General features: G+C 37.9%; 1 protein-coding gene and 1 long non-coding RNA gene across 3 annotated transcripts; both read right to left on the bottom strand.

Moving 5' to 3' along the window:
• Positions 1-611: 611 nt before the first annotated feature.
• LOC133615688 (transmembrane protein 184B-like) lies at positions 612-19,416 on the bottom strand. 2 transcript variants are annotated; one of them, XM_061974460.2, is made up of 10 exons: positions 18,998-19,416; positions 15,657-15,875; positions 11,386-11,551; positions 8,439-8,529; positions 8,281-8,356; positions 8,094-8,185; positions 4,632-4,801; positions 4,368-4,562; positions 4,210-4,236; positions 612-1,466 (listed from the first exon to the last, which is right to left on the bottom strand). In XM_061974460.2, the coding sequence occupies exons 2-10, from the start codon at positions 15,873-15,875 to the stop codon at positions 1,237-1,239; spliced, it is 1,266 nt and encodes a 421-aa protein (XP_061830444.1). In that variant the 5' UTR covers positions 18,998-19,416; the 3' UTR covers positions 612-1,236. The 2 variants fall into 2 exon arrangements, with proteins under 2 accessions (XP_061830444.1, XP_061830445.1); XM_061974461.2 differs by lacking the exon at positions 4,210-4,236 and having other exon boundaries at positions 628-1,466; positions 18,998-19,413.
• Positions 19,417-21,248: 1,832 nt separating this feature from the next.
• On the bottom strand, positions 21,249-22,017 carry LOC133615692 (uncharacterized). The gene is made up of 2 exons (XR_009816744.1): positions 21,662-22,017; positions 21,249-21,580 (listed from the first exon to the last, which is right to left on the bottom strand). It is a non-coding gene; the product is annotated as an uncharacterized lncRNA (long non-coding RNA).
• Between the last annotated feature and the right edge of the window lie 3 nt (positions 22,018-22,020).

The following is a 22,020-nucleotide window of genomic DNA, read 5'->3' as shown; positions in this document are numbered from 1 at the left end:
ACTTGTATTGAATTTGCATATGTGGATCGCTTTTTTGCTTTTGTGTCGATGAGACATTCCTCCCACAAACCAGATGCACAAATAAATGTGACCTACACACTCCCCTGAACAACCAGCAGAGGGCACTGCAGCCAGAGCGGTCTGGGTCACAGACATGGTCAGACACTGGCGAGCCAATCAGAGGCACACTACGGAGGTCATATGATGATTGATATTTGATGATAATTTGACACACATTGCACTGGTAAGAGATCAGTATCTACATCGGGACAAGGTCATTAAACGACATTGATACAATAAAATAAGCAGCTAGCACGGTCTTTCAGATTAACTGGATAAATTAGCATTAGCTAATACAACGCTAATGTTAGCAAGCTCAGGCCTGTTGTGCGTTCTCTCTGGAAAGACGTGGATTGTTTTTGTGCAGAGAACTCTGGGCATTTTGCATATAATGCTCTGTGACCCAGACCGCTCTGGCTGCAGTGCCCTCTGCTGGTTGTTCAGGGGAGTGTGTAGGTCACATTTATTTGTGCATCTGGTTTGTGGGAGGAATGTCTCATCGACACAAAAGCCAAAAAGCGATCCACATATGCAAATTCAATACAAATACAAAATCAAGCATATTTATATTCAAATCTCAAAAATATATTTACAAATACACGTTTATTTATACAAATTCTTGATTTATTTGTATATCACATTTGTATTTGTATATTTATTAATATATGCATGTTTTAATATCATATTGATATAAGTTGATGTGAGACAATTCTACTTCCATATGTGTTATCCGATTAGTCAATTAATCGAACAAACTAATCGACAGATAACTGGACTACTAAAATAATCCATAGTTGCAGCCCTAATAAAACTACGTATATTTTAGGCCGTGTGAAACAATTTTCAGTGGTGCTGTTAAATGACAATTTTGTTTAATAAATCAGATTAATTTGGGTTAATCCTGATTACTCACAGTTGTGTACTATTAGCGTTGATGCTAGCTGGTAGTCTCCCCACAATGATGTCATACATTTTGTTTTTGTGGGAAATAAATGCTTCATTTTTCAGACAATTTGGTTTTAGTCTGAAGGTTGTCATGCATTAGATTGTGTGGTGTGGCCCCTGGAGAAGGTGACTTGTATGTAGTGTTTGTGACACGCTCATCAGTCAGTCACCAACTTTAGTCTGACCTTTCACCCGGCCAGGACTGCAGGAGCGCAGGAACCTCCAAGGATGTCAGAACTCGTCATCAGAGCTGAGCAGCAGGGTCTTCTCATTGTCCCCCCGGGTGCTGAGGTTGCTGAGGGTGCGGGACAGAGCCGGCCCTCCGCCCCTCTCCAGGGTGGACTGCTGGGTGTACTGCTGGTACGCCGGGGAGAAGTTGTGGATGGCGTCCTGGACCATGTCACCTGGGTTCATGGTCTCCTTCAGGCTGCTGGAGATGCTTTTCATTGGTGCACAGCGGCCTGACAGGGGACGGGGGGGGGGCAACTTTGAGGCAGGGGTCTTCAACTACTGACACATTAATATTGTCTTTTACAGTCAACTGGTCCTGAAAGTACCTTCTTATTGTACATTACTAACACTATTCAAATACTCATTTCGCAACTTACATATCTGCGACTAATATATGGAAAAATATTGGTTCTTTCTAGAATGTAGCGGGTGTGGCTTACTTAGCGGTGCGCTCTACAGTATAGTCGGGAAAATACAGCATGACTTCTTTTTATCACTTCAATGGCTGGGACCTTATACACTCACCAAAACCAAGGGGAGCTCTAAGGTTTTGAAAATGAAAAGATATAAAAATGGCCGCTGCATGCTTTCACTTTTCATTGTGTGGCCCTTGGTGGAAAAAGTTCCCACACACCTGTTTGAAGAGCTTCTTGTCTCAGAAGCCCAGGAAATGATGGATTTTTCTCACCTTTCCTGGTCTCTAGGGACACATATTACTGCTATGACGTCATCATTGGGAGTCATATTACTGCTATGACATCATCATTGGGAGTCATATTACTGCTATGACGTCATCATTGGGAGTCATATTACTGCTATGACGTCATCATTGGGAGTCATATTACTGCTACGACGTCATCATTGGGAGTCATATTACTGCTATGACGTCATCATTGGGAGTCATATTACTGTTATGACGTCATCATTGGGAGTCATATTACTGCTATGACGTCATCATTGGGAGTCATATTACTGCTATGACGTCATCATTGGGAGTCACATTACTGCTATGACGTCATCATTGGGAGTCATATTACTGCTATGACGTCATCATTGGGAGTCAAATTACTGCTATGACATCATCATTGGGAGTCATATTACTGCTATGACGTCATCATTGGGAGTCATATTACTGCTATGACATCATCATTGGGAGTCACATTACTGCTATGACGTCATCATTGGGAGTCATATTACTGCTATGACGTCATCATTGGTAATCATATTACTGCTATGACGTCATCATTGGGAGTCATATTACTGCTATGACGTCATCATTAGGAGTCATAATACTGCTATGACGTCATCATTGGGAGTCATATTACTGCTATGACATCATCATTGGGAGTCATATTACTGCTATGACGTCATCATTGGGAGTCATATTACTGCTATGACGGTATCATTGGGAGTCATATTACTGCATACTTGCCAACCTTGAGACCTCCGATTTCGGGGGGTGGGGGGCGTGGTCGGGGGCGTGGTTAAGATATATATATATATATATATATATATATATATATATAAGAAATACTTGACTTTCAGTGAATTCTAGCTATATATATATATATATATATATATATATATATATATATATATATATATATATATATATATATATATATATATATATATATATATACACATACATACATATTTTATTATATATATATATATATATATATATATATATATATATATATATATATATATATACACACATATACATATATATATATAAATAAAAGAAATACTTGAATTTCAGTGTTCATTTATTTACACATATACACACACATAACACTCCTCTACTCATTGTTGAGTTAGGGGTTGAATTGTCCATCCTTGTTCTATTCTCTGTCACTATTTCAGAACACACACATTATACAAATATACATTATAAAATCAATAAGAAAACGAGAGCTCTAATTTGGGAGTCTGAATTAGGATCAGAAGTTCCTATATAAACATTGCATACTCACGTCTCCATTTTGTATTGATTACTGCAGCTGTGCACTGGATTCATTCACAAATACAAACTACAACTCACAAACACTTTAGAGTTAGGCTCCACCATCAGAATGTGTACTTAAACTTATAAAGATCACATGGATATTATTCAGTGAGTTGATTCACCAAAACTAACCTGTTATACAGGAGGAAAAAGCACACAGGACGTTTCAATTGTTTACAGACTGGTCGCTCTCATCAGAATGACAAGACACTTCCGGTCTGCAGGTGATAGCATTCAATTGGGAAGAAACGCCCTACTGCCCCCTACTGACCAATGTGAATACTGATAAATGTGTAATGACAGCTCCAAAAACGAATTCAAACCACAAAATAAACTAAATAAATCAACACAAAAATGTGACACATTATGGGTGGGTCACATGTGCATGTACAACAGGCTGTCAACACGTCACTCAGGTCCTCATGGAGCTGGAGGGGGCGTGGCCTCCAGCTCCGCCTGAATTTCGGGAGATTTTCGGGAGAAAATTTGTCCCGGGAGGTTTTCGGGAGAGGCGCTGAATTTCGGGAGTCTCCCGGAAAATCCGGGAGGGTTGGCAAGTATGTATTACTGCTATGACGTCATCATTGAGAGTCATATTACTGTGACGTCATCATTGGGAGTCATATTACTGCAATGACGTCATCATTGGGAGTCATATTACTGCTATGACGTCATCATTGGGAGTCATATTACTGCTATGACGTCATCATTGGGAGTCATATTACTGCTATGACGTCATCATTGGGAGTCATATTAAAGCTAAAGTTACTGCTATGATGTCATCATTGGGAGTCATATTACTGCTATGACGTCATCATTGGGAGTCATATTACTGCTATGACGTCAGCATTGGGAGTCATATTACTGCATGACGTCATCATTGGGAGTCAGGCCTTAACAGCCAAATAAAAAGCACTTTGATGGAGATGATGGTACAAAAACTAGGCTAAGATTCCACCTACCGTACTGTCCGTAGTTGGGAAATGAGCCTTTCAGGGTAGCACAGCAAGGAAGAGAAAAGACAAAGGCGAAGTTTGAAGTCAGGAAAGGACAGACCAAAGATGAAAATAGAAAAAGACAAAGAAGAAGGATAGGCGGAGGAAGGATGAATGTCACTTACCATAAGAATCCAACCGCTTATCCATGTAGACCTTGTAGGTGAAGGCATGGCGCAGAGCAAGCGCAGCGAAGAACATCTCGATGCAGATGATGAAGTTCTGGTAACCGGCGGCGACCGTTCCCTCGCCCACAGAAATGTCCGCCGAGTTTATCTGAGGAATGGTGCCGCACTTCTCCAGGATGGCCAGCAGCACTCCTGAGGAGAAGGGGGACGCCTTGAAGGAAGGTGAGGCGAGCAAAGGAGGAGCTGCAGACTCCTTCTTACCCTGCCAGAAGGACAAGAAGATGACGGACTTGACCATGAAGAACTTGAGCACGGGACTGAAGGGGACCAGCAGCTGTCGCGTGGCGAAGTAGAAGAGGAAGAGGGCGTAGAGCGACAGACTGACGGAGAAGTTGTAGATGATGGTCACGTACAAGTAGCCGCTGGCCACACTGCAAGAGGAAGATCAGGAGAAGAAGTGCTGTATTTAACACAGCTTCTACAGGGAACTATTGGGGCTTATTCCAAAGATATTTATGGGGAAAGCTCTGTTCTGTTACTCAAAGATGTTTAGACATCCACCCTAAATGACAGACTATACACTTTGCACGCAGCAGCTTATAAAACGGTGCAGCTAATTGATACTTTTTTTCTTCGCTGACGGCCATAGTACAAATAGTTAAAAAAAAACAAGCAAATACCCTTAAAATGTGTGTTATTGTTTGTGCCATGGCGCCATCTTCTGCACAAAGTTGCTCACTGCGTCCTTCCAATTAGTGCTTTCAGCCGAAAGTAAAAGTGCCATCCGTGGCGTACCAAGCAACGTTTTACAATAGAACTAAAACAATTCTTACTTATTAAACCGTCCCATGTGTGATGTCTGTAGGAGTGTTTTCATGCATGATTGTACGTGCTATTGTGATGTAATGACGCTAGCCTCGTTAGCATTAGTGAATAATAGGCCTGGGCCGATATTCGATAAGTCAATTAACCGACGATGAATGAAAATTACGTCGGTACGTTTTCCAGCGTGGATAAATCGCCACGTGTATGCTTCGAGAGCATTCACGCTTTTTGATGGGTTTCAGGAGCTGAGCGCGTTTGTGCTATAGCGGAATGAAAAGAAGAGGGTGAATCATCTTGTCCTTCATCAAGAGTCTTGGACTCTTCGTGAGGCGGGGCAGTTCATCTTGAAGTTTGTGTTTTTAATGTGTGTGTGTTCCGCGAGAGAGATGCTCTGCAAGAGTGCTCACTCTTTTGCATCGCTTTCTGCGGCTGCAGGCGTTTCAACTACAAATACACGGTAGTAATAATAAGCGATTCAACACTCCCTACGGTTAGTATTACCGTATTAAATTAAAATAGTGGAAAAACTATCATTCTTAACTGCACTTTGAAGCGGGCGGACTGGCGCTAGCTTACTAGCTAGCTTAAATGCTAGCATGTAAACAACAGACATTAAAGTCATTCCCCAATCTAAACTTGCACAAACACATTACTGTCTAAACAAATGAGCTACAGTAAACAAAAGATTGATGAACTGGAGTGTCAAGTTGAAAGTGAAGTGAAAACAACTGATCGGCCTTTACAAATTACAATAAAAGACAAACGTATTAAAACACACAAGTGGAACAAAAAAACAAGCCAGAACAATATTAGATGTTTCCTCTGTTGTGTGGCTATTTTTTTGAGTTATTAAAAACAATACATCTTGGTTCAAATATTTTAGTGTGTGTAAAAGTACTTTTTGAGCACATTCAACAATACCACCATAATAATAATAACTGTGATCATTTTGGCCACAATAACTTTATTTAGCCATTGTAATTATTGTTTTGGTTGTGTATATTTGAGGGTTCCGCACCCTCTTGTTAACCAAGACAGAACCTATTTTATTGATTTTGGTCGAGACTTTTATCCAAGAGCAACATTTTGCTTACGGGCAGTATATTTTAGTTTTGCATGTACGACAAACACATGTTGATAGCATTTGAAATGGTATACTCTCATTATTATTATACATTGTTATTACATCAGTTTATCTGCAATAATTTGTAGGTCAATATATCGTCCAGCAAAATGTGTTATCAGCTCAGGCCTAGCCAATATACTAACAGTGTCTGTGTTAGCATTACAAACGTACAATGACATTCTTTTTGTTTAGTTTCACTTTCACAAATTCCTCAGTAAATTCACCAAAACGTCAGCGTGGAGTTATTGAGTCTGTTTAGCTGATTGGAGAGCTAGCTTGCGCAGCTAGTGGGTCCATGACCATGACTTCTGTTTTGTTTGATCGACCGTTTTACTGCCGTGTTACAGACAACGTTTGGAAACAATGAAGTTATGTAAATAAACATTTACAAAATATTTCTGTGTAAATAACTCATTTCACAACGTATATATCTGCGACTTATAGTCCAGTGCGGCTTATATATGGATATTTAATGGGTGTGCTCCTCAGTCCAGAAAATATAGTACCGGTACTTGTTTTTGAATTTGTTTTATTGGGACCAATAGCAAAATAAATATACCAGGACTATCTAAAGTGCAACCTGGTGGCCAAGTTTGGCCTGCAGTTTGTTTTTTATATTGTAGCAGGCGAGCTACTTTTCAATTGATCAAGTCGTGGGGATCTACCTCATTCATATATATCATTTATATTTACTTATTTATGAAATATATGTTTTTGTTAACAAGTTAAAGGTGTTTAATGATAATGCAAGCATATTTAACACATATAGTTAATATTGTTAAAAAAATTAAAGGTGTTTAATGATAATACAAGTATGTTTAACACATATAGTTAATATTGTTAACAAGTTAAAGGTGTTTAATGATAATACAAGCATGTTTAACACATAGTTAATATTAATAAATTAAAAGGTGTTTAAAGATAATACAAGCATGTTTAACACATATAGTTAATATTGTTAAGTTAAAGGTGTTTAAAGATAATACAAGCATGTTTAACACATTTAGATTCCTTTCTTTCATGAAGACAAGAATATAAGTTGGTGTATTACCTGATTCTGATGACTTGCATTGATTGGAATCAGACAGTGGTGCTGATAATGTCCGCATTTTCGAATGGAGGAGAAAAAAAGTCCTCCTTTCTGTCCAATACCACATGAAAGTGGTTGGTTTTTGGCATCTTATTTGTCCAGCTTCCGTACTCCTTTGTATACACTTTACAAGAAATACATTGTCGGCAAACTCCGTAGCTTGCTAGCTTGTGCACGGCAGCTTTCTGAGACTGTGCAGTCGGTCTTTGGAGTTTTGACGACAGGTACGGCGCCAGAGTCTGTTGAAATAAAGTGTTTCTCGCCTTCCAGTCGGTAATTGTAATGAGCTGGCAGCAGCCAGCGTCATCTCAGAAGACCCTCGGGTGCCGTGAATGTCAATCAAGTGACAAAAGTGACGTCATAGTGAAGATTTATGATCGCTCATTTTTAGGACTATTTTTTTAATGCCTGGCTGGTGATCGACTGACACACCCTCCGAGATCGACCGGTAGCTCGCGATCGACGTAATGAGCACCCCTGTTGTAGATTGTAAAAATAACATTAATTCAGTATTATTCCGATATGTGTAGACAATATTATTGTTCATCAGTAATATTTGTGGGTGCATACAGTATTTGTTATTGGCCCAGGCCAACTACTACTGTTGTAATTCCAGTGCAATAATGAGCACTGTCAGGCCTCTGCTGTGATTGACGTTTGCCAAGTTGTTGTGCAAACATACTTGAAATCTCCATCTTTGTACTTTCCAAAGGCTTGGAGAATGACGGTGATCACTGCCATCAGTGGTTTGACCACACAGAATTGCAGAGTGGCCTGGTTGGGGAAGCAAGAGAGAGACAAATGAAGTGGTGAACTTAGCAGGAAATAGACAAGATATAGTCATGTGACGTGATGAAAGAGACGCACACCTGCTTGCAGAACCTGAGGAAGCCGATGGAGTAGGTCTTACCCCACAGACAACATGTCCCGTACATACAGCTGGACCTGAAGGGAAGTGCATGGTTACAAAGGTGGAAGAGACAAAGGCCTTCAGCTCTTGTTGACACCAGACACCAGCAAGACCTACTCGATGGGTTTCCCCCTGATTTCCGCCATGATGGCGCTCTCGCCTCCCAGATACTCATAACACAGGCTGAGAAAGTTGTAGATGACGAAGGCTGCGGAGCACACACACACATGAGGGTAAACACGATTAATGATGAATAAACCATGGGATTGTGTTTCATTCTTTAAAGAGCAAGGAAAATGGCTGCCATAACAAACCCTTTTAGCTGGTACCACCACACTTGTCCTAATAGTAAGCTTTTTCTGTCCTAATAGTAAGCTTTTTCTAAGTAGGCAGTTGAATGCTGATTGAGTACCATAAATTCCAGACAGCTAGTTTTTTCCTACGTTTTGAACTCTGCGGCTTATAAAACAGCCACGATGTTTGTATGTAATAGCTTTCAAGAGACTTTTAAAAGGTGTTATTGTTTGTGCTATGGCGCCATCTCTTGGACGAGTTTGCTCAGTGCAGGAGTTGCAGGCTGAACAAAAGGTACTTCCTGTTCTAAAGTCTTGAATTGGAAGTAAAACAGTCTACAGCGTTTCTACTCGTATGGATTCTTCATTCATCAGTCCAAGCAACGTTTGAAAGTTTTACAATATAACTAAAACTATTCTTACTTACTAAAGTGTCCCATGTGTGATGTCTGTAGGAGTGTTTTCATGCATATTTGTACCTGCTATCGTAATGTAATCGAGCTAGCCTTGTTAGCATTAGCTAATGTCTGACCATGTTTACAAGTGTCTGTGTTAGTATTATTAACTCACAATGGCATTCTTTTTGTATTATTTCACTTTCACAAACTCCTCAGTAAATTCACCAAAACGTCAGCGTGGAGTTATTGAGTCTGTTTAGCTGATTGGAGAGCTAGCTCGCGCAGCTAGTGGGTCCATGACCATGACTTCTGTTTTGTTTGATCAGCCATTTTACTGCCGTGTTACAGACTAAGGTATGTAAATAAACATTTACTAAATATATATGTGTAAATAACTCATTTCATAACGTATATATCTGCCACTTATATTCCGGTGCAACTTATAGAAGAAAAAAAATTAAATTCCGTGGGTGTGGCTTATATACCAGTGTGCTCTATAGTCCCGAAAATACAGTCGATATAAAAAGTCCAAACACCACCCCTAGAATGTAGTATTCTAGGGACGACTTTTAGAAGTCAGATCCTTCTATCACCGGATTACAGATCAAATCCACATACATCTTCGATCCCCTCAGGCAGGAGGCTGCGGCGCTTTCAGACTAGGACCACCAGACTGAGGAACAGCTTTGTTCCGGAAGCTGTTAGACTGCTGAACTCTGATGGTGCTCTGTAGCAATGGACACCCATTTCCTAGCCCTCAACCCCTGAACGAGGAACACTTAACTTGCTCACATACACATATATATATATATATATATACATATATATATATATATATATATATATATATATATATATATATATATATATATATATATATATATATATATATATATATATATATATATATATATATATATATATATATATATATATGCATACATATATATATATTAATATATATACATATATATTAATATATATATATATATGTGTGTACATGTGTGTGTGTATATATATATATATATATATATATATATATATATATATATATATATATATATACATATATACTGTATACACACATGTACATATACATACATACACATATATACATATACATCTATCCATCCATCCATTTTCTACTGCTTGTCCCTTTTGGGGTTGCTGGGGGTGCTGGAGCCTATCTCAGCTGCATTCAGGCGGAAGGCGGGGTACACCCTGGACAAGTCACCACCTCATCGCAGGGCCAACACAGATAGACAGACAACATTCACACTCACATTCACACACTAGGGACCATTTAGTGTTGCCAATCAACTTATCCCCAATATATTCCAGTGCCTCAGACTGGAAGTCTCTCCAGAGAGTGGTGAGGACGGCAGAAAAGATCATCAGGACTCCTCTTCCTCCTATCCAGGAGATGGCAAAAAGCCGCTGCCTGACCAGGGCTCAGACAATCTGCAGAGACTCCTCCCACCCCCACCAAGGACTGTTTTCACTGCTGGACTCTAGAAAGAGGTTCCGCAGCCTTCGTAGCAGAACCTCCAGGTTCTGTAACAGCTTCTTCCCTCAGGCCGTAAGACTCTTGAACGCATCATAATTAAATTATCCCCTCAATTTACCCCAAAAATGGATTAAGTGGCTGGAATATAAAGACAATATAACATACATCCATAAACGTGGATGCATATGCAAAAGTGCAATATATTTATCTGTACAGTAATCTATTTATTTATATCTGCACCTTATTGCTCTTTTATCCTGCACTACCATGAACTAATGCAACAACATTTTATTCTTATCTGTACTGTAAAGTTCACATTTCAATGACAATAAAAGAAAAATAAAATAAATAAATATATATATATATATATATATATATATATATATTTATGAATATAAATATTTATTTTACATGCTTTCGACCCCTGAGCAAATTGCCCAGGTCAAACAGCATGGACACTTTGATCTATGCCTACATTTGATGACACAACAATGACAACTACAGACAATGACATAATCATCATGTTATGTCACAAATTCTGAAAGTATGCGTAGCAAATTCCGAGAAAGAAGATGCACTATCGACCCAACAACATTTTTTCTTGCCACAAGAGCCCTTTCAGTGTCCCTGCGGATTTGCGTGCGGTTGCTAGGAAACAAGCTGGCCCTCTCCTGCCATCTCCAACGCCTTGCAAAGAAATGATAATAAAGCCTGAAAGCAACTGTACACCACTTGGCACTGTGACACCACAACAACTACTTACTATCTAGGAGAAATATGCACACTGGAACACAACAACGTATGGCATCATCCCAGCCAGAAGCAAAAATAAAGTCGTTTATCAGCTGAAGACACGATCCACTCACCTTCGTAACAGTCTCGAACTGTGTCGAAGTACACGTAGTACTCCTCGTTGGTGAAGAACAGAAGGCTGAGCCAGGAGTCAAAGGCGTAGATGGGGACTATGAAGAGGATCCTCACGATGTGCCGCTGCTCGTTTGGAGAGCTGTAGTAACGTAGGTGCATGTAGATCTGAGTGGAGAGAATAGATGATATGCATTTATGACATCTGTTGACCTTTAACATCACTAAGCAACACTGGCTTCACTTCTACAAAGACACTGAAGGATTATTGCAGAGGTGTCCAAACCTTTTGACTGCGGGGCCACACTGGGCTAAAGTTAACTTCATATTCATATTTATATATATATACAAACCCCGTTTCCATATGAGTTGGGAAATTGTGTTAGATGTAAATATAAACGGAATACAATGATTTGCAAATCATTTTCAAGCCATATTCAATTGAATGCACTACAAAGACAACATATTTGATGTTCAAACTGATAAACTTTTTTTTTTTTTTGCAAATAATCATTAACTTAGAATTTCATGGCTGCAACACGTGCCAAAGTAGTTGGGAAAGGGCATGTTCACCACTGTGTTACATCACCTTTTCTTTTAACAACACTCAGTAAACGATTGGGAACTGAGTAAAAATTGTTGAAGCTTTGAAAATGGAATTCTTTCCCATTCTTGTTTTATGTAGAGCTTCAGTCGTTCAACAGTCCGCTGTCGCATTTTATGCTTCATAATGCGCCACACATTTTCGATGGGAGACAGGTCTGGACTGCAGGCGGAGCAGGAAAGTACGCGCACTCTTTTTTTACGAAGCCACGCTGTTGTAACACGTGCTGAATGTGGCGTGGCATTGTCTTGCTGAAATAAGCAGGGGCGTCCATGAAAAAGATGGCGCTTAGATGGCAGCATATGTTGCTCCAAAACCTGTATGTACCTTTCAGCATTAATGGTGCCTTTACAGATGTGTAAGTTACTCATGCCTTGGGCACTAATACACCCCCATACCATCACACATGCTGCCTTTTGAACTTTGCGTCGATAACAGTCTGGATGGTTCGCTTCCCCTTTGGTTGTCGAATATTTCCAAAAACAATTTGAAATGTGGACTCGTCAGACCACAGAACACTTTTCCACTTTGCATGAGTCCATCTTAGATGATCTCGGGCCCAGAGAAGCCGGCGACGTTTCTGGATGTTGTTGATAAATGGCTTTCGCTTTGCATAGTAGAGCTTTAACTCGCACTTACAGATGTAGTGACCAACTGTATTTAGTGACAGTGGTTTTCTGAAGTGTTCCTGAGCCCATGTGGTGATATCCTTTAGAGATTGATGTCGGTTTTTGATACAGTGCCGTCTGAGGGATGGAAGGTCACGCTCATTCAATGTTGGTTTCCGGCCATGCCGCTTACGTGGAGTGATTTCTCCACATTCTCTGAACCTTTTGATGATATTATGGAGCGTAGATGGTGAAATCCCTAAATTCCTTGCAATAGCTGCTTGAGAAAGGTTTTTCTTAAACTGTTCAACAATTTGCTCAGGCATTTGTTGACAAAGTGGTGACCCTCGCCCCATCCTTGTTTGTGAATGACTGAGCATTTCATGGAATCTACTTTTATACCCAATCATGGCACCCACCTGTTCCCAATTAGCCTGCACACCTGTGGGATGTTCCAAATAAGTGTTTGATGAGCATTCCTCAACTTTATCAGTATTTATTGCCACCTTTCCCAACTTCTTTGTCACGTGTTGCCGCCATCAAATTCTAAAGTTAATTATTATTTGCAAAAAAAAAAAATGTTTATGAGTTTGAACTTCAAATATGTTGTCTTTGTAGCATATTCAACTGAATATGGCTTGAAAATGAATCATTGTATTCCATTTATATTTACATCAAACACAATTTCCCAACTCATATGGAAACAGGGTTTGTATATACGCACATTATATACATTATATATATATTAAAGTTAAAGTAGCAATGATTGTCACACACACACTAGGTGTGGCGAAATTCTTCTCTGCATTTGACCCATCACCCTTGATTACCCCCTGGGAGGTGAGGGGAGCAGTGAGCAGCAGCAGTGGCCACGCCTGGGAATCATTTTGGGTGATTTAACCCCCAATTCCAAGCCTTGATGCTGAGTGCCAAACAGGGAGGTAATGGCTCCCATTTTTATAGTCTTTGGTATGACTCAGCCTGGGTTTGAACTCACAACCTACCCACCTCAGGGTGGACACTCTAACCACTAAGTACACGTGTATGTACACGTACACGTACACGTACACACACACACACACACATATATATATATATATATATATATATATATAAATATATATAAGTATATATATATATATATATATATATATATATATATATATATATATATATATATATACACACACATATATATATATAAATATATATAAGTATATATATATATATATATATATATATATATATATATATATATATATATATATATATATATGTATATGTATATATATATATATATATATATATATATATATATACACACACACACACACACACAGTACATACATACATATACATATACATATATATATATATACATATATATATATATATATATATATATATATATTAGGGCTGCAACTAACAACTAATCTGATACTCGATTAATCTGTCGATTATTACTTCGATTAATCGATTAATAATTGGATAAAAACACAAACTACATTTCTATCCTTTCCAGTATTTTATTGAAAAAAAACAGCATACTGGCACCATACTTATTTTGATTATTGTTTCTCAGCTGTTTTTAAATGTTGCAGTGTATAAATTAAGGTTTATAAAAAAATAAAATTTTTAAAATAGCCTCTGCGCATAGCATATATCCAACGAATCGATGACTAAATTAATCGCCAACTATTTTTATAATCGATTTTAATCGATTTAATCGATTAGTTGTTGCAGCCCTAATATATATATATACCGGTATATATATATATATATATATATATATATATATATATATATATACATACATATATATATATATATATATATAAACACACATATATATATATATATAAACACACACATATATATATATATATATATATATATATATATATATATATATATAAACATATATATATGTGTATATATATAATATAATATATATAATATATATATATATATATATATATAAACACACATATATATATATATATATATATATATATATATATATATATATATATATATATATATATATATATATATATATAAACATATATATATGTGTATATATATAATATAATATATATATATATATATATATATATATATATATATATATATATATATATATATATATATATATATATATATATATATATATATAGTATATAGTATATAATGTATTGTCAGAATATTCCGAATGCCGTGTTTACATGAAGCATCTTTATTCCGGTTAAACTTTTAATCCCATTAAATGTGTCCATGTGCACATAACTAATGAAACAGATCAACAAAAACGGGGAGAGTTTTGTCTAGACTTTTTACGCTTTGACTGGACTTTGTGCAAACACGTAAAAAACAAAAGAGTAAATATTGGATCACTGCCTCTCTGCAAGGTGTGTTTAGGCTAAGCCATACTGTGCTTTCATCACTTCTATTGAAAAGCAGCAGACAGCAAAGGCACAATGTTCCACCTTCCAGGATATCAGCAACAACAACAAAAAAGATGGTGACTGACGAACTCCAGCTGTGGTCCAAGGGACTAATAATACAACTTAACATAAATACAAATTCAATACAACTATTACAATTCACGCTGACAGGGATTTTGTACCCTGGTCCCCTTTCTTGTTCAGACAGCAGCACAATTAGCTATCTCGTCAGTGGAAATGTTTCTGCTCCATTGATGTACAACTGTATGCTTTACCAACTTATGTTCAAGCAACCCATCAGAAACAATATCAACATTAAAAAAATTAGGAATATGTAAGAAATGATTCATAAAGTGTAAGAAAAAGAGTGAAAATGTAAACAGAGAAACCTGAGAAGAACTATTGTCTGCAGGTTTAGTGGCAGGAGGTTACAGCTGTGCTCTAAAGGGTGAGCTAAGGCGGTGTGGTGTTAGCGCTCTTGCCTTGCATCATGTACAGACCACATTGGTCTGACTACAGTCCCTTTGGAAACATCCAAAAACAGACTTTTCACTCACTACAACATGTCCACGCACTAAACGAGTCTTGATTATAATCCTACATGGACGTGTTTGTACCTGCTGACAGGTGATGAGCAGCGCCGTCCACACAAAAAAGCCGGATATGGTCTGGGCAGTGGGGGTCATGAGGAAAAAAGGCTGATCCGGTGTGACCAGCGGGGTCTCTGGTATCCAGGAGGAGTTGGACCCCTGGGGGGCCATGGTGGCGGAGCCTGCGGGGGAATCGTTAACCAGCCTCGCCGCCGAAGGGGGCGTGTCCCGCCACAGCCGACTCATCTACAGCAGGACAGGAAGTAGGGAAGAAATAGGCATGAACACACAAAAGGAAGTAAGGATGTTTTTGTCTTTTTCAGTAGATTTGTTTGTGGCCACAGGAAGATTTGTTCAAAAACACATTATGACGGGACTGACGGGAGCTGGTGGTGCTACGGAAGGAAGGAAGGAAATATATTCACAGCGCACTCATGCGTGAGCCTTTATCAAAATAAAATGTATGTTTTGTCATTATAAATACTAATTTTAGGATGGAATTATTTATGAATTTGTACGTCATTCGGGTGATGTTTATTTGTTGTTTACTTTTGAGTTTTTTTTAGTCTGCAGTGTGTGTGTGTGTGTTGTTCCGATCAAATGCATGAACTTTCATAAAAATAAATAAATCATAATTTCATGAAATGAGCAATAATTGAATGATTAAACAATCAATGACATATAGACTCCAATGATTGAGTAATGTCAAGTGTTTCCACATTAAATACATGAATGCAGGGCTTCTTTTCTCTTCAAATCCACCTAAAATATGACGGTGCCATCTTACGCTAACTGGCTTGAGCGTGACGTTAATATCTATTCAAATCAGTAGTCTATCAATTATTTATATCAGAAACCCTTTTATATCTATCAATATCACTTGTATATCTCTTAATTATTTGTATCAATAACCGTTTTATCAGTTTATCTATTAAAACAGTTTTATATCAATTATTTATATCAACAACTGGTTTATTATATCCATTAAAAGCAGTTGTATATCTATTAAAAACAGTTTTATATCGATCAAAATATATATATATTTAAAACCGTTTTATCTCTGTTAAACATAGTTTTGTATTAAACATATTATATATGTTAGAAACAGTTTTATATCCATCAAAACAGTTTATCTATTAAAAACAGTTTTATAACTAATCATTATTGTTTATATATATTAAAACCAATTTTATATATATATATTAAAAACTGTTTTATATCTATTAAAAGCAGTTCTATATCTAACAGTGATTATTTCTATCTATTAAAACAGTTGTATATCTATTAACAACAATTTTAGCGCTGTTAAAAAGCAGTTGTATATCTATTAAACAGAATTGATTTACTACCATGGATCAATTTAAGTGGACCCCGACTTAAACAAGTGTAAAAACTTACCAACACGCCGGATTGTAGTCAGCTGGAGGCGTGTCTTAATGAAATTAAACAATGGATGTCCGCTAACTTCTTGCAACTCAACACTAAGAAAACGAAAATCAATCAATCAATCAATCAATGTTTATTTATATAGCCCTAAATCACAAGTGTCTCAAAGGGCTGCACAAGCCACAACGACATCCTCGGTACAAAGCCCACAAATGCTGATTATCGGTCCTGCTAAACACCGACATTTATTTAATAATACCACCTTAACATTTGACAACCAAACAATTACACAAGGCGAATCAGTAAAGAATCTGGGTATTATCTTCCACCCAACTCTCTCCTTTGAGTCACACATTAAGAGTGTTACTAAAACAACTCTCTCCTTTGAGTCACACATTAAGAGTGTTACTAAAACGGCCTTCTTTCATCTCCGTAATATCGCTAAAATTCGTTCTATTTTATCCACTAGCGACGCTGAGATCATTATTCATGCGTTCGTTACGTCTCGTCTCGACTACTGTAACGTATTATTTTGGGGTCTCCCTATGTCTAGCATTAAAAGACTACAATTGGTACAAAATGCGGCTGCTAGACTTTTGACAAGAACAAGAAAGTTTGATCATATTACGCCTATACTGTATATACCTTTATATACATATATACTTATATATATACCTATACTGGCTCACCTGCACTGGCTTCCTGTGCACTTAAGATGTGACTTTAAGGTTTTACTACTTACGTATAAAATACTACACGGTCTAGCTCCGTCCTATCTTGCTGATTGCATTGTACCATATGTCCCGGCAAGAAATCTGCGTTCAAAGAACTCCGGCTTGTTAGTGATTCCCAGAACCCAAAAAAAGTCTGCGGGCTATAGAGCGTTTTCTATTGGGGCTCCAGTACTATGGAATGCCCTCCCCGTAACAATTAGAGATGCTACCTCAGTAGAAACATTTAAGTCCCATCTTAAAACTCATTTGTATACTCTAGCCTTTAAATAGACCCCCCTTTTAGACCAGTTGATCTGCCGTTTCTTTTCTTTTCTCCTCTGCTCCCCTTTTCCTTGTGGGGGGGGGGGCACAGGTCCGGCGGCCATGGATGAAGTGCTGGCTGTCCAGAGTCGGGACCCGGGGTGGACCGCTCGCCTGTGTATCGGCTGGGAACATCTCTGCGCTGCTTACCCGTCTCCGCTCGGGATGGTTTCCTGCTGACCCCACTGTGGACTGGACTCTCACTATTATGTTAGATCCACTATGGACTGGACTCTCACACTATTATGTTAGATCCACTATGGACTGGACTCTCACTATTATGTTAGATCCACTATGGACTGGACTCTCACACTATTATGTTAGATCCACTATGGACTGGACTCTCACACTATTATGTTAGATCCACTATGGACTGGACTCTCACACTATTATGTTAGATCCACTATGGACTGGACTCTTACAATATTATGTTAGACCCACTCGACATCCATTGCATTCGGTCTCCCCTAGGGGGGGGGGGGGGGGGGGGGGGGGGGGGGTTTACCCACATATGCGGTCCTCTCCAAGGTTTCTCATAGTCATTCAAATCAACGTCCCACTGGGGTGAGTTTTTCCTTGCCCTTATGTGGGCTCTGTACCGAGGATGTCGTTGTGGCTTGTGCAGCCCTTTGAGACACTTGTGATTTAGGGCTATATAAATAAACATTGATTGATTGATTGATTGATTGGGGTGTTACCATTTAGTGGTCAATTGTACGGAATATGTACTGTACTGTGCAATCTCTAAAGTTTCAATCAATTAAACAGTTTTATATCTATTATTAAACAGTTTTATATATATTATTAAACAGTTTTCTCTTGGTTAAAAACAGTTGTATATCCATCAAACAGTTTTATATGTATTAAACAGTTTTATCTCGGTTACAAACAGTTGTATATCTATGAGAGTTTGAAAAGGGACAAGCGGTAGAGAATGGATGTCCTCACCTGCTGTGTATGCAGCACTTTGTCAATATTAGACGCCAAGATGGATGAACGTCATCTCCAGTGAGTCCCACGCGTGTTGAAGAGCAGCGGCCAGCTGTGACGAGCCCACTTTCAAACTTTGCATCGCGACATTCATGCCAATCAATCCTCGCTGTTTGCTAAAATGCTAAAAGAACATTTTCATGCCAATGAATCCTCGCTGTTTGCTAAAAAGCTAAAAGAGCTAACGTTAGCTCGCCGTGCTAGCTTGATGTCAACCAAACACAAACAGGCTTTTAGCAGAGCGGCGTCACAACAAAGCACGAACCACGTCAACTACAAAGAATATATTGCGATTTTCTTGTCGCGATAAAAGTCACGATGTCGTCACGTCGTCGTCGTCACATCAGCAGCGATGTAGTGCGCGCCGCTGCTAGTCTCACATGTGTGCGCATGCGCATCGGGCTGCAGGGAGGCCACGTCATACCGCAAGAATGACGTCAGAGGTGCTGCCCTATGGTCCTTTTCTGTGGCTTTATTACGGAAGCTTCTAGGTCCAAAAATGTGCGTTTATACAAATTCAGCGCAGAAATGTTCGCCAGACACTCACTTCCGGTACATTAAGACTGAAAGTTCATGTTCGTCTCAGCACCAGCCAATGAGGTGTGAAGTTTGCAGTCACGTGACACAAATATCATGACAATATTCTATGAAAACGAATATTTTTACTCACTGAATTTAAAATAATTCAATGCAGAAAAATTCAGTGAAAAAAAATTGTTGAATGTAAAAAAAAATCTCAGTGAAAAAAAAATTCAGTGAATAAATATTCACTATAAATAAATAAATATAATGTAAATAAATATTCAGTGCAGAAATATTCGTCGCTTCAAAACTCAAGACCCACTTATTGTAAATTAAGACCGAAGCAATCGATCCTGTCAGAACCAGCCAATGAGGTGTCAAGTTTGCAGTCACGTGGCTCAAAACATAGTACTTCTTCTGCATTTACTTTTCTCACACTGAATTTAAAATAAGCGTAAAAAATGTGTTGCAGTAAAATTCAGTGCAGAAATATTTGTTGCTTAAAAAGCCGAGATTAATTTCCAGTAAATTAAGACTGAAGCAATTGAACCTGGCAATGGAAAATAATGTATGACAACGAACATTTTTCCACAGAATTTTCACATTGACCTTTAAAACTTGATTTGAAAAAAAAAAATTCAGTGAATAAATATTTGTTGCTTTTAAACTCAAGACCCACTTTCAGTAAATTCAGATTTAAGGAATCAATCCTGCCAATGAGGTGTTACGTTTGTAGTCACGTGACACAAATATTACGACAATATATATGACAACGAATATTTCTACACTAGCTTTTTTTTTGCACTGAATTGCTATATACTATTTGTCTAAAAATGTGTATACAAAATACTGTGTATAAAAAAATTAAAGGCAGAAAAAATATCTGTAAAAAAATGTGTTGCTGAAAAATTGTGTGAAAAAAGTTGTTTGATTAAAAAAAAAAAAGTTTAAAATTGTGTGTGAAAAAAAGTGTCTAGAAAATTTCTAAATTCAATGAAGAAATATTCATTAAAAAAGTTAAAGTTAAAGTAGCAATGATTGTCACACACACACTAGGTGTGGCGAGATTATTCTCTGCATTTGACCCATCACCCTTGATCACCCCCTGGGAGGTGAGGGGAACAGTGGGCAGCAGCGGTGGCCGCGCCCGGGAATCATTTTTGGTGATTTAACCCCCAATTCCAACCCTTGATGCTGAGTGCCAAGCAGGGAGGTAATGGGTCCCATTTTTATAGTCTTTGGTATGACTCGGCCGGGGTTTGAACCCACAACCTACCGATCTCAGGGCGGACACTCTAACCACTAGGCCACTGAGTCAGTACTTACTTCAAAAGTCACAACTCACTTCTGGTCAGTAAGACAGAAGCGCCTCATTGGCTGGTTCTGAGGCAGGATCGATTGCTTAGGTCTTAATTTACTCCAAGTGAGTCTTGAATTTTAATATTTCTTCACTGAATTAATATTATACCATATCTTTTTACACTTTATTTTAACAAACTTAATTTTCAAAAAATTTTTTAGTCAATGAAATTGTAAGCATAATTTGATTCCGTCCACAAAATTAAAATGCAAACAATCCATTGCTTTTGTAACAAAGACACAAATGAAGCTCCATTCTGGACATAAAAATGTAAGTACTGCAGTCAAAGACAGGCGAGGAATTACAACTAAAAAAAAGTAAGCAAGATTGTGAGATTTGTTTTTATTACTTCATAAAATATACACAAATACTGTTGTAAATAAAATGTTAAAAGAACTGTACAAGATATCAGTACACAATACATGAAGTAAAATTACCCCCCCCACACACACTTCTACTGTACACCGTTCCAATGCCACTGGGTCATGGCGCTCATTATTTACACGTCCCTGCCATGGAGTCAGTGGGACGACGTCAACGTCACAGGAGGTGAAAAATCAAAAGGGTGACATGAATATATGGACATATTTCTACAAGGAATATAGAAGGTGAGAAAGTAGTTAACATATGTATAGCAGACTCATTCTCTCAGCACACACCTACATATATACCGGTACATACATACACTCTTTCCAAAGTAGTTCACTTACATACAGTAGACTCATTCTCTCAGCACACACCTACATATATACATACATACACACTCATGACCCAGCTGGCAGAGCAATAATTCACCTCCAAAATGTAGTACTTGAAATATCTAAAATTCAGAAGCCTTCCCCAATTTAAGTCATTAGTTTGTGTTTGTTTCTACTTTACATCTTAAACACAAAACACATTTTGGCTTTACATTAAAAGGTAAAAAAATATTTACAATGTCAACGCAAAAAACAGACAAAAAAAAAAAAAAAAAAAAAAAGGATTCCCATCCCCCTAAAAATCGTCCCTAACAGAGTCCGCCAACTCCACTACGCCCCCTAGAGTTGACATTTTTAAAAGCACACTGAAAAAAAACAAGAGTTTTAAAACGGGGGGGGGG

Source organism: Nerophis lumbriciformis, linkage group LG22 (assembly GCF_033978685.3).
Source record: "Nerophis lumbriciformis linkage group LG22, RoL_Nlum_v2.1, whole genome shotgun sequence".
Lineage (NCBI taxonomy): Eukaryota > Metazoa > Chordata > Actinopteri > Syngnathiformes > Syngnathidae > Nerophis > Nerophis lumbriciformis.
The sequence above is the reverse complement of the archived record's forward strand: the minus strand, read 5'-3'. Positions and strand labels throughout refer to the sequence as shown.